At 44.6% G+C, this 13,810-nt stretch overlaps 1 protein-coding gene across 1 annotated transcript in view; it reads left to right on the top strand.

The window, feature by feature from the left end:
* Positions 1-132: 132 nt before the first annotated feature.
* Cpm (carboxypeptidase M) overlaps positions 133-13,810 on the top strand; it is a 58,731-nt gene continuing 45,053 nt past the window's right edge. Inside the window, exons 1-2 of the mRNA XM_052165998.1 lie at positions 133-167; positions 371-533. Coding sequence (XP_052021958.1) covers positions 374-533 — 160 coding nt within the window. The 5' untranslated portion in view covers positions 133-167; positions 371-373. The remainder of the gene's footprint in view (positions 168-370; positions 534-13,810) is intronic.

Genomic DNA, 13,810 nt, shown 5'->3' with positions numbered 1-13,810 from the left:
GGTGTGTTGTCCCCGGAGCGAGGGCGGTGACTCCGCCCCCGGGGCGGGCGCGGTGAGGAGTGGGCGTGTCGGCAGGCGGGGAGTTCGAGACACGCCCCTCTGTCCGGGCTATAACTCCCCGGAGCGCCCGGCGCCAGCCGGCGGGCGGAGACGCGCGCCTGGCACTGGTGAGATGGGACATGCGGCAGGGTGTTGCTGGGGGGACTCGGGCGGGCTGCGGGGCTCCAGTGGGACCATCTTCACCTGGCCTCTCAGAGCAGGGAGGTGGAGCTCAGGTGTCCCCGAGGGCGGAGAGGACTCCGGGCTGGCGGTGTCCGCGCTTCCCGGGGCGGTCCTCAGCTGCTCACTCCTTCTCCTCCATCTCTTCTAGGACATGGACCGCGCGCGCCTGTGGCTGGGGCTTCTGCTGCCCGTGGTGGCCGCCCTGGATTTCCAGTACCACCACCAGGAAGGGATGGAGGCGTTCCTAAAGAGCGTGGCTCAGAACTACAGTTCGATCACGCACTTGCACAGCATCGGGAAATCTGTGAGAGGTAAGTGACCTCCTGCGCACGTCCCTCACCCCCTAACCCTCAACCTGCGTTCAAAAGTTGAAAGGCAGCTTACTTTTGATGGGGCTCCCCCGACGCGCTCCACGCAGGTAAAGCATACCTTACCCAGTCAGTGGTTTTCTGCTTTTGTTTGTTGTTGTTGATTGGTTTTTTGTTTTTGTTTTGTTTTTTCAATGTTGTTAGATCTGGAGAACAGTAAGGAGGAACTGCATGTATATTGCAGTTTCTCCACCGAGGGTCAGTATCGCTTAGTTTTATTACCTTTGGGTATACGGGAGGGCTTTATTTATCTAAGAGGTGTATCTTCATTCCTTTTCTGGGTAAACATCTTCCTCATTTTCCCTTTTTGTTTGCTTCCCTGCATACTGATTGTGACTGTTTCCTCAGGTCGCTTCAAAACTAGACAGTACTGTACTTTTGCGGAGTTCTGTGCATGTGTGATTAACCCTTTGAAGTTATGAGAAAGTTATGAGAAAAATGCGTGTCTATAACTAAAGGCTGTTTTTGAAGGATACACCTGCTTGGTAGTAAGTCTCAAGGAATGATATCCTTAGCATTTTCAGGTGTATCACTTAGTTTGCTTTAATTTTGAAACTATATGTTCTCAGTGGAGGGATCAGATGGAGATCAAAGAAATTAAGGATTTTGGTCAAATTACCCAGATGGTGATTCTTTGTCATCTATCTATCTATCTATCTATCATCTATCTATCTATCTATCTATCTATCTACCTACCTACCTACCTATCTCCTGGAGATAAAAGTCAGGACTTCATCTGTGTTCCGCAAACATTGTATGGTTAACCGAGCCTACTAGCCTTAGAGGGTGAAGTTTTAGCCAGAACTGGCACCTGATTGTTTTGGGTGGGGCAAACGAATTTAGCATCTATCATCATTTCTTCATATTTTGTTACTACATTGATTTTCACAAAAGTGGTCACCAGAACACTTAGTGCCCAGCATAAAAGAGTCATAAAGTTCATGCCCTTTGGCTCAGCTGTGGAAGTTGTGTTCAGATTCTTCTTACCTGCAGTTTTAGCACTCATCTTTTGACTCAGCTGGGAATCTCGTAAGCACATTTACTAACTAATCAGTCACTTCTCATAATGGTTAATATCATGGTTGTTGTATTATAGAGAAATATTAAAATGCAATAAAAAATACTTGGACTGTGTAATAGCTTTATTTTTGAAGCGGCAGTGCCAGAGTTGGCCTCAGAAATAATCTGAGGGCTGGAGGGATGGCTCAGTGGTTAAGAGCACTGACTGCTCCTCCAGAGGTCCTGAGTTCAATTCCCAGCAACCACATGGTAGCTCACAACCATCCATGATAGGATCTGATGCCCTCTTCTGGTGTGCCTGAAGAAAGAGAGAGAGAGAGAGAGAGAGAGAGAGAGAGGGGGGGGGGGAATCTGAAATCATCTGGTCTCCACAGAACCCAACTGTGGAGGTTAGTTATGTGAAAAACTATATCCTGAATCAGCATATAGATTGAAACTCTTAAAATAATTTATCCCAAGGGTTAAAGTAGAGCAAATTTTAAAGATTTAAGAATACCAATTAATAGCTGGGCGGTGGTGGCACATGCCTGTAATCCCAGCACTCTGGGAGGCAGAGGCAGGCGGACTTCTGAGTTCGAGGCCAGCCTGGTCTACAGAGTGAGATCCAGGACAGCCAGGGCTATACAGAAAAACCCTGTCTCAAAAAAAAAAAAAATCCAAAACAAAAACAAAACAAAAGAATACCAATTAATATAAAAGAAATGTGCAGCACAACTACCGTTACTGTTCAATCATTTTGTAACTACCAAGATGGTGGGGATGCTCTTAGTACAAGTTGTACATGGCTTGTGTGTTTCTGTGTTTTCAAGCACAAGGTTCATATGACAGATGTATGAGACTGCCCTCACGCAAGCTGTCGACTCACCTGAACTCAAGCCGAGGGAAGACTGAAAGCTAGTTTGTTTTTAACTTTGTTTGGGCCTTTGTTTTTAACCTTGTATGCGATTCAGGGGTTGAAGGATAAAGGGACTGTGATGTAAGAAATAACTGTGGCAGCAGTCAGTCACATATTCATGCTGCGTATGAATCTCTAAGTGATTACTTGGATTAGGTGGGGAAAAGTCCCAAATCGACCGTTAGGTTCCAGGGTAGGTTAAACTGTACACCTGTGATTGACACCCGGCTGCCAAGGTATCCCTGAATTTTGTGTGATAACTGAGGCGTGGTGATTCTTGATGGTGCTCTTTTCCACTGGATAAGGAGTTTTCCCTGGACATTTGCCCTCTGGTGTGAGGTATGTGTACTCCGCCCACGAACAAGATTTACTCTTGTTGTCTTTATTTACTTTCTTCTGCTGTAAATATGGGCAGTCTCACCCAGTCGAGAAAATAATGGCAAATTGGGCAAATACATCTTGGGTTTTGTGAGTCTCCGTCATGTTTCCATTACTGCAATTATGAATTCTACTCCCTTCCCTACTTTACACTTTTTTATTATTTATTTTTAGGAAATATGATTTGGACTACTGATGAATTCTCTTGACTTTATACTCTGATTATGTGTATTTTGTGAGTCATTCCCCATGTTAGGACATGGAATACTTTCTGATTCTAATATAAATGATGATACAAATCCATTAATACATATCTTACATACTTCTATTATAACTGCAGATTTTTTATTCATTGTATTTTTTAAGATGTATTTATTCTACTTAATGAGTATACTACACTGCAGTTGTCTTTAGACACACCAGAAGAGGGCGTCAGATCTCATTGTAGATGGTTGTGAGCCACCATGTAGTTGCTGGGAATTGAACTCAGGACCTTTGGGGAAGAGCAGTCAACAGAGCCATCTCTCCAGCCCCAATTGTGGATATTTTAAGAAACGATTATTTAATTTTGTTCTATGTGTATTTCGTTCTATATGTATTAGTATACATGCATACATTGCCTGCAGAATCCAAAGAGGACATCATAGCCCCTGGAACTTGGGTTCCAACAAGAGCAGCCTCCTTGTGGGTGCTGGGAACTGGACATGGGTCCTCTGGAGAAGCAGCCAGTGCTCTTAGCCAGTGAGCCGTCTTTCCAGCCCTGAATTTTTATTTAAAAAAAAAAAAAGTTGAAACCTACACTTTTGAGCACAAATACACTTTTTATGTAGATTCAAACATAGTAGATGAACCATATTTGACTGTAGGCTTTGAAGGCATTCTTAAAACTTGTGGACATGGTGTAGAAAAATCTTAGATGAAACAAGAAAAGTAGTACCAAGTGTACCAGGCCACAATGTTCACTATCTCTGTGTGTGTGTGTGTGTGTGTGTGTGTGTGTGTGTGTCCTTGAGTTGCATAATTTGTTGAGCAAACGGACAGGTCCCACCTGCTGCTTGCTATCAGGTATTTTCCTTCAGATACAAATGTATTCATTATTAATTCCTCAGGCTTGCCTATCTGCATCTTACTAAACCAGTTTAGGATGATTGTTTGATGGTTTTGGGGGCGTTGTTTTGTTTTATTTTTGTTTTCCTGAAACAGGGTTTTGGCTTTTGGTTTCTTGTTGTTGTTTTGTTTTTCATTTGTTTGTTTCTTTGTTATATTGAGACGGGATCTCACTGTCCTGGGTAGTCCTGGCTGTCCTGAAACAGAACTCACGTTCTCAGGCTGGCCTTGAATTCACAGAGATCGTCCTGCCTCTGCCTCCCTCCCAAGTTCTGGAATTAAAAGCATATGCCACCAACACCAAGACCATCTTAAAACAGGAATTTTGATTGTTTTGTTTTGAGACAGGGTTTCTCTGTAGCCTTGGGTGGGTTAGAACTCACTCTGTAGACCAGGCTGGCCTTGAACTCACAGAGATCTGCCTGTCTTGGCCTTCTGTGTGCTAGGATTAAAGGCATGCACCACCACTAGCAGCCAATAAAACAGGTTTTTAAAAGTAGCTCAGGTTGGCCTTGAACTCACTATAGAGTATACAGGATTGCCCAATCTCAAGGTCCTACCTCAGGATCATAGCACTGGAATTATAAGAATGGGCTACAAAGTTGAGGCTCTAGAAGTTGAACTTGGGCACCAGGGTTGCAAAGCCTGTGCTCAAACATTGCTGTCTCAGCCATGAGGACATTCACCACAGCACTGCACACAACAGAAAAGATTTATAAATAAGCTAAATACCCTCTAACCATTAACATCTGTGGCAAGATGCATCTCTAAAGAGAAAGGATATGTTTGGAAGAGTAGCCGACTTCAGTTTGAATCAGGGTGTGTGTGTGTGTGTGTCTGTGTGTGTGTGTGTGTGTGTGTGTGTGCGCGCACTATTACTTTCCACCTTATGTTTGAGGCAGGCCTTTCACTGAAGTTGAAGCTCACCGTTATTTTGCAAGACTATCTGGCAATGAGCCCAGTGATCCTCCTGTCTCTGCCTACACAGATGGGGTTACATTTGCAAGGCACCACACACAGCTTTTCATATGTGCCTTTTAAAGAGAATTTATTGTCTTTAACGGTAACTGCACTTTACTGCCAAGCCCGACCCGACAGTGGTGGAAGGCAAGAACCGCCTTCCATAGATTGTCTTTTGGCTTCTGCATATGTGTCGTGCATGGACCACACACAAAATTTAAAAGTAATGCAAAAATTTAATCTATTACATTGCTTTATAATTTCTCAAAAAAATGTACATTAAGGGGACGACTTCTAAAACACTGTTTATAATAGCATTGCAGTGGCTTTTTGTTGTGGTTGAAACATAAGGAAGAGTTTCTTTCTCTTGTTTGTTTCTCTAGGAACTTACTTCCACAGCTCGGCTGGGGCCTGTGTGCCTTCTTAGGTGTACAGAAATCTTAGAATTGGTTTAGATTCTTGCTCCCACAGAGTGGAGAGTGAGCTTACATATGGCCCTCTCTCTCACGTTCCTGCCTTTGACTGGATAGGTTTAAGCTAGTGGTTTCTCCTGGGAGTGTCAGGGGGGATGATCCAGGTATGTAAGATTTGAGTGGCACAATTGGTCTTCCTCACATTCTACTCATTTTCCAAATATGCTTCCCCAAACCAATTTGCTTGAGCTCCTTTATGAAGTGATGGAAATATTGACAGATCCAGGTCTGAATCTCAGAGCAAACCCTAAAACCTTGGAATCTTGGGTCTCACTGTCCACATGTATGATTTAAAGTCAGCTGAATTTAGAAGGTATTTCTTTTTAAGAAATCTAACAGAATCTTGTTTGTAACTATTTGGGAGTCTCAAATATATAGATTTTTCAAATGTAAGAAAATGTGTTATATGTCCTTTGGATTTTTAGTATAATAAAGTGGAAATTGAGACAGAGACTATCCAAAGAGTAAGAGAGCATCTTATTTTGCTTCATTTATATATAGCTACTATCAACTTGCATTCTAAATCACAAGTAATCTAGGCAGAAATACTTTCGAGACTTTAAAAAGTAATAATGAGAGCCACAGTAAGTAACTTTTATGTTTGCCTGCTTCTGTGTGTGTGTATGAGAGAGAGACTCTGTGTGTGTGTGTGTGAGAGAGAGAGAGAGACAGAGACAGAGACAGAGACACAGAGAGACAGAAAAAGGCCTAATGATTCTAACAATGGCATGCAAAACCTGTCTGTTTGCTCAACAAATTATGCAATTCATGAACACACACACACACACAAACACACACACAGATAGTGAATATTGTGGTGTGGCCTGGTACACTTGGTATTACTTTTCTTGTTTCATCTAAGATCTTTCTATACCGTGTCCACAAGTTTTAAGAATGCCTTCAAAAAAATCTCCACCTTAATTTATGTGTAAAGAAATGGAGCCGGAAAAACGGCTCATTCTTCCAAAGGATCAGACCCCAGTTCCCAGCACCCACATGATGGTTCACACTGCCTGTAACTCCAACTCTAGAGGATATGATGCCCTCTTCTGGCTTCTGAGGGTGCCTACATAATATGATACACACACACACACACAAACTAAAACAAATCCATTACAGATAAGAATTGGGATTAAATAAAATATCCATTTTTGTAACAGAGGCTATACTACAGTCAAAACCTACCTTGGGCCAAGGTCTGACTCAGCAACCTTTTTGCTACAAGGTTTCCCCCACTCTCTTCTTCTGGTCTTGTCTCTATCCTGATCTTCTGCCTGTCCCCACTGACTCTTGAACCCTATGATTTGGAAGGGTTGACAAGGGTGTTACACATTCCTCATGTGTGGAATGAGCCCCAGTAGAATTCCTTGATCCCTTTCTGGTATTCATGGTCTCATCCAAGCACCCTCTCTTGGTACAGCTGGTCCGCTCTCCTAGCTCATGTGCGCATGTTCTCGGATGATGAAGCAGAAGGAAGAGGGTCATTGTGACCAGCACAGGGTCTGGGGACTGCCATCTTGAGCTTGAGACCTGAGCTGAAGAGGATTCTCACTGAAGGCAGCACCACCCCCTGGAGAGAGTTTGGGGGAAGTGAAGGGAAGATTTAGATCTCAGCTTGGGGTATGGGAGACCAGTGAAGCTTGGAACAGTTACACATGGGGACATAGGAAGGGCCTATCCAGTGTCTAAACCCAAATCAAGGCTGATGTACAAAACAAAGTACTTTTCCTCGAAGTTTTAACGTATACTGGACTTTCCAGGAGTCAGATGTAGATAAACTGACAGCAACTTACATTGATTTGCTCTCGGCTTCATTGAGAGATTGTCACATCCTCCAAGCCCTGTCCCCTGTGTCTACGGAGATGAACCTTCTCCATTTGTTACCTCTACATATGTCTGACTTTCTCTTTGCCTTTTGGCGGAGTCACCTCAAGAGCCTTTTATAATTTTGGCATCATAGTTTTTGTTTTGTTTTGTTTTGTTTTGTTTTGTTTTGTTTTTCAAGACAGGGTTTCTCTGTGTAGCCCTGGCTGTCCTGGAACTCACTCTGTAGACCAGGCTGGCCTCGAACTCAGAAATCTGCCTGCCTCTGCTCCCAAGTACTGGGATTAAAGGTGTGTGCCACTACCATCCGGCAGCATCATATTTTTTATAATTTCTCTTTTATTTCTCTTTTTAATGCAGTTTGGATGTTAGATTGGCTCTCTTAGAACCTATGCACAGAAATGGGTTATGAGCCATACTCTGGCATAAAAAGAGGGGACATTCAAAATACTGGACCCAGCAATGGAGGGACCAGAGCCAAGGGAAGAACTCTGGGGCATAGAGGGATTTGAACTCTCTTCCCTGGAGATGAGCTCCTCCTCTGGCTGGCACCAGCATCAGCCTTTTTTTTTTTTTTTTTAATTTTATCACCATCATAAGGTTCTTCAGAAATTGCAATTTCTTGGAGTCCTTGGTTTCAACAGCCCGATAGCCAATGGGAGGGGCCCAGGTGTCTTAGAATATCATTGCTCCTGCAGGACAGTTACAGTAATATAATTTTGGAGGAACTGAGTACCATAGTCACATCTCTGGATATAGGAGGAAACCAAAGGACTCTTAGTGTCTTTCGGATAGTAAACAATATAACTGAATTATTCACCAACTGGTATTCAGAACAATACTGGAGCGGTTCAGTTCCCTCTTTTGCCCTTAATTCTCCCCCACACACTGACCAGAGGGATGTTAGAAGCAAAGAGGATAACTATTCTAAAAGTCCTTTTTTAACAGGAGACACTTGCTTTTGAGAGAATGTAGGCATTGTTACGTGGGATGCCCAGATAACATGTGCAGCGTGTGGCAGGGTCACGGAGCTTTCTTGTATTTTAAAAGAAGATTCTTCTACACCTTACTGATAACACCAAAGGCAGAGTCAGATTTCACAAAGGGCTTGTTCAGTTGAGGACAATTTTATTTTTCCTCTCACTCCTCTGGAGTCAAGTGTAATAATGATAATCTTCAGGTATGCATGGTTGCCTCCTACTTGTGAGAAACAGAAAGGAAATGAAGAAATGACGCACTCCTACCTCATAGCAAATCTTACTTGCAAAGGTTTTCAGGAGGAGGTAAGATGTCCTAGCACATTGCGGCAGTCACAGACTCCCAGGCCTCTTATGCAGAAAGCCCTTTGGCCAATGGATTCTTGATGGAAAGCAAGGGCCGGTCCTCTCTGTGCAGTCCCGTACAATAGGCCAAGAATGGCTGCAGAGTCTATGTCCGCCTGGCTATCTCTGGCACTTGCTAACAAAACAGATCGTAAGGGTAGGTCTTGATAATTGCTATGAAGAGCATAAGGTTTAAAGCCAGGGCTGGAGAGCTCTCTGTAAAGTGATTGCTGTGAAAGTCAGAGGCCGTCCTGGACCCCACTAAAGCCAGGAATGCTGCTGTGATCTCAGCACACCCACAGTGAGGGGGCCACGGAGAGCACAGAATCCCTGGGGGGTTATGGGCCAGTTAGCTTGGCATATGCAGTGGGTTAACAAGAGACGTCTCTCAAACAAGGTGATAGCCAAGAACCATCACCACTGGAGGGTAGCCTCTGTAGTTGCACACATGTCTAAACACATACATGTACACACATACATACAAACATACATGCGCACACATACACGCAATACATACATACACATGCACACATATACACACATATGCAAGCACACATACACACACACATACACATTCACATATACACACATACAATGAGAAAATGAAAGAAGCAGAAGCACTGGAGATTTGTTCTTAAAACAGAACCAGCGGCACGTGCTACCAGATGGACTGGGTGTGGAAACGTGAGGAAGAGAGAAAGATGAACGAGCGCACAGGGGCCGTGTGCTTTTACCCCGAGGCTTCACGATTTGGCCGCTCAGAGCACTCCTGTTATCTGTTTAGTTAGAACATTTAGTGTTGGAATCCGGAGCTCTGACACAAAGGCCAGGTGTGCTGACATATATCTTTAATCCCAGCAGCACTTGGGAGGCAGAGCCGGAAAACATCTCTGTGAATTCAAAGCCAGTTCTATCTCCACAGCGAGTTCCAGACCAGCCAGGGCTACACTACTCAAAACCACATAAAACAAGTCTCTGATTTAAACAGTTTTCTTTCTTTCTTTCTTTTTTAAGATTCATTTATTTATTTTATGTATATGAGCACACTGTCACTGTTTTCAGACACGCCAGAAGAGGGCATCTGATCCCATTATAGATGGTTGTGAGTCACCATGTGGTTGCTAGGATTTGAACTCAGGACCTCTGGAAGAGTAGTCAGTGGTGCTCTTAGCCACTGAGCCATCTCTCCAGCCCTTAAACAGTTCTCTTATTTTTCAAATCCTCAGTAGAGCTCCAGGCAGGACTTTAGTGGGTATTAAGGTAAATGGCACTCAGGAGAAACTTGGCCGTGAAAATGAACTTGGAGATCATCCACTACTGATGATATTGGCAACCCTGGGAACATTGAAACACACACACACACATACATACAAACATACATGCACATACATATACATACATACACATGCACACACGTACACACATACACACAGACACATACATGCAATACATACACATGCACGAGAGAGTGGGGACCGATTAAAAAGATAGAACAGAGCTGAAGGCTAGTCTATCACTTACAGTCTGGAGAGCTAGGAGCCAACCAAGGAGGGGAAATGAAATCAGGATGGAGAGGGGCGTGGGGTGGGGGTGGTGAGGGACTGAGAGTAGTGCCACAGGAAGCAGGAGGCACGCAGGGTCCCGTGACTTCCTCTGAAGATTTTCTGGACGGGCTCTGTAAGTCAAGAAGATAAGCTCCTACCCAAGGCTGAACTTGCAGCAAGGGCTCAGCGCAGAAGCTGCAGGCTGAGGCTATGGTGGAGAGAGGGAGAGCGTGAGCACAGGTTCTGTCCCTCTCAGGGATTTGTTCCTTACCAGCCGTAAACCACAGAAACACGTGAATGATCCCTCCATCCAGGGAAGGCCACCGAAGCCTCGGAATTCATAGTTCCGTTTGACTGTCAGCAGGAGCACAGACCTCCGAGCACCAGCTACGCACCACATCATTTTAAACTACGCTCTATCCTGATTCACTTCCTCAGGGTGGGCACCGAATACAGAAATGGGCTAACTAGCAAGCAGTTCAGGAGCGCAGTGTTTGGTTCAGGGTTGTTGCCAAGACTGCAGGTGTTCCCAGAGATAAGCAAGAACCAAGAAAGGCTGACTGGCGGTGGTAATCGTTTCCTTTCAAGGCTGTGGTTAATATTAAATGTTGCTGGGAGTCAAAACTTGGAGCCATAAACTTAAGTAATATGACCCAAACTATAGCTAATGAAATTCCACTTTTCTGTAGACAGACTTAGTTGCTTTAGCAGCTCAGTGCCTAAAATTTTGGTAGTGTATACTAGCCTGGAAATGTGGAGGTAAAGAAGTTAAACATGACCCCTGTCCTGAAAGGGTTAGAACAGGAGAAAAGCGAGACAGCCGGTAAACAGATATGGTTAGTTCTGTGCAGGGAACAGAGGGCAACTCCGAAAGACAGAAGGGTACTCAGCCAGGTGCCACAGGAAAAGGCAGGGCAGACCGTGGGCCTGGGGTTGAAGGAGCATCAAGCCGGATGTACAAAAGAAGCTCACTGTGGCCAAGAGGAGACAAAGGAAGGCGTGTGGACTGAGGGTCTTAACCGCACTGTCAAAGCCGTCCTTGCTTCAGCCAAAGGGGACACAACCATTGGGGCGTTTATGCCTGGTAGGAAGGTGACAGGTTCATTTCCTTGATCGGAAAATTTTAGCAATTTTGTGATTTAAATGGATATTTTCTAGAACTACATTTATCTCCCCACTCTGCATATGTGTGCCAGTGTTAGTGCGGAGGTCAGGGGTCAACTTTGGAGGATTACTTTTTTCCTTCCTCCATGTGGATCACCATGTGACCCTAGGGATCAAGCTCAGTTGGCCCTTTATAAGAATATTAGATAGATAGATAGATAGATAGATAGATAGATAGATAGATAGATAGAGGTATATATATATATATATATATATACCTATATTCTACAGGTATATATGTATATATACACATATACATATATATATACTACATGTATATATATATATACACATATACATATATATATATATTCTACATGTGTGTATATATATATATATATATATATATATATATATATATACCTATATTCTACAGGTATAAGCAAACAGACATGAAGAAACAAATCAGTAGCTCCAGATTAGATCTTAGTTACCAATAGATTTGGTTTATTAGCCCATATCTGCCTTTTAGTAATTCACTTATGCATCCATTTAATCCATATCTGTTCACCAACCAAACCTCTGCTATCTCGAAGATATAATGAACAAAACCTGGCTTCTTCCTTTCAGACCTCCAGCTGAGGGAGCTCGAACCCTGCTCCTGTGGTGGGAAAGCCTTGTTGACTGACTATGATCCCAGCTCTGGCCCCTGAGGTGCTTGGTAAAGGCCAGAAAGCTTCTCGGGAAGTGGATACCTGAACACCAGTCCCTAGGCAGACCTGCAGGGCAGAGGAATCCCACGTGAGGGAGACTGGAAACCTCGCTTGCTTACATAGCTGGTCGGTGCTGACACGGAGGCCTGACCAACAACACAGGAGGCAGGCAGGTCCCATTTCGTGTGCCCAAGAGATGACGCTGCCCTTCTACGATGTGTCCAGGATGAGGATTTATTCAAGAGCATCCTAGTGTCCACAGCATCTTAATCCGCACTGACTGGAATGTCTGGGGTGTTTTTGTCATTGCGTGCTTTATTTTTGAAAACAAAATGTCCAAAGAACAGTGGTTAGGTACAGAAAAGGTCTTTGACTCCTGTAACTTCTCGCTAAAATTGGTTATATTTGTGGTCCCCGGGGAACTGTTTCCATCGGACATTCTGTTCTTTGCCCTTGGGAAATGATGTCCGTAGGAAGAAATTGGATATGTGATGCTTAGCAGTGAGACTGGCCTGCTTCAGAAAATGCTGAGTGTGTGTAGGAGACCTTAAATCCCCATTCTTGTGAATGAGATACCGCCATGCCCATTTTCCAGACAAGACACTGAGGCTTAGGGAAAGTGATTCAGGGTAATGATCAGAGTCTTGTCAGGCTTTAGAGCCCCAGACCCAGTTTTCAAATAAGTCTCTAGGACCTGGAGGCTTCCACAGAGGCGAGCTGGACTCCTTCCTAGATGAGGAGCCAGAAGCCCCTAAGGATCCTCTCTCCAAGCCAGAGCAGGTCATCTTATAGTCTACACTGGGTTTCCACCTGAGCCTTACTGAGCTATCGGCTCCACTCCCGGGATGAGTAAATTGAAAAATACTGCATTGACTTGGCATCTTTGTTCTCAGGAGCAAACTGGTCATGTGCTGTTATATCAGCAAGTTAAGGAGTGGAGACATCCCGGAGGCTGCCCAAGTGATCTGAGTCCCTGTGCTTCGAGATGTAGCACAGTCTATGTGACTGAGACAGTCCATGTGACATGTAACAAGAAGCCGAGCCCTCCGAACTAGATCAAAACAAGAGATTTAGAAAACACTGAATGTAGCCTTATATACCCAGCCAAATAACAGGACTGGAGAGATCACCTGGGATCCTTAGGCCAAAGACCCTATTCTTGACCACGCCCACATTCTCACCCGTGTAACCCCCTCTCTCAAGCGGCCTGCTCTCAGGGGCCTCTCTGCTCTCAGCTGAGCTTCCTGGTTCAGACAAGCCTTGCAGAGGGATGAAGAGGAACAGGAAGGACTCTAAGAGACACCAGGAACCAGCGGCATCTGAGATGTTAGAAATTCCGGTCCACTGGGGCAAGGCGGTGCTCAAGTCAAAACCCATCTAAGAGACAGGACAGAGGTTACCCGACCCCTTCCCAGTCTGGGAGACGATACTAGTGCAGTGCTGGGGTGCAGGAGCCCCTCTGCATCCTGGGAAGGGGGTTTCCATTCACACAAGTAGCTAAGTCCTCATCACTGTGGGGGTGGGGTTAGCTGGAGGGAGAAAACTTTTGCCTGTGTACTGCAGGTAGAGACAGGAGCGAGTTAAAGAGAAAACTGTAAGATGACCTCTTGCTGACAAAACTCTGAGGGATCAAGGACGCCACAAGGACATGGCCCGCAGAATTAACAGTGGCTCTCGGGTGCTCACGGAGATGAGGGATCCTGTACGTGTCTGACTGTGGCCCTCCGCATATGTTCTATGGTTGTGTAGCTTGGTGATCTGTGGGACCCTAACAGTGAGAGAGAGCAGAGCTATCTCTGACTCCTTTGCCTGCCGTCAGGACCTTTGCCTCCTATTGGGCTGCCTTATCCAGCCTTGATGTGAGAATATGTGCCTGGTGT

This window comes from Apodemus sylvaticus, chromosome 20, assembly GCF_947179515.1.
Source record: "Apodemus sylvaticus chromosome 20, mApoSyl1.1, whole genome shotgun sequence".
NCBI classification, from domain to species: domain Eukaryota; kingdom Metazoa; phylum Chordata; class Mammalia; order Rodentia; family Muridae; genus Apodemus; species Apodemus sylvaticus.
This window is presented reverse-complemented; position numbering and strand designations above follow the sequence as displayed.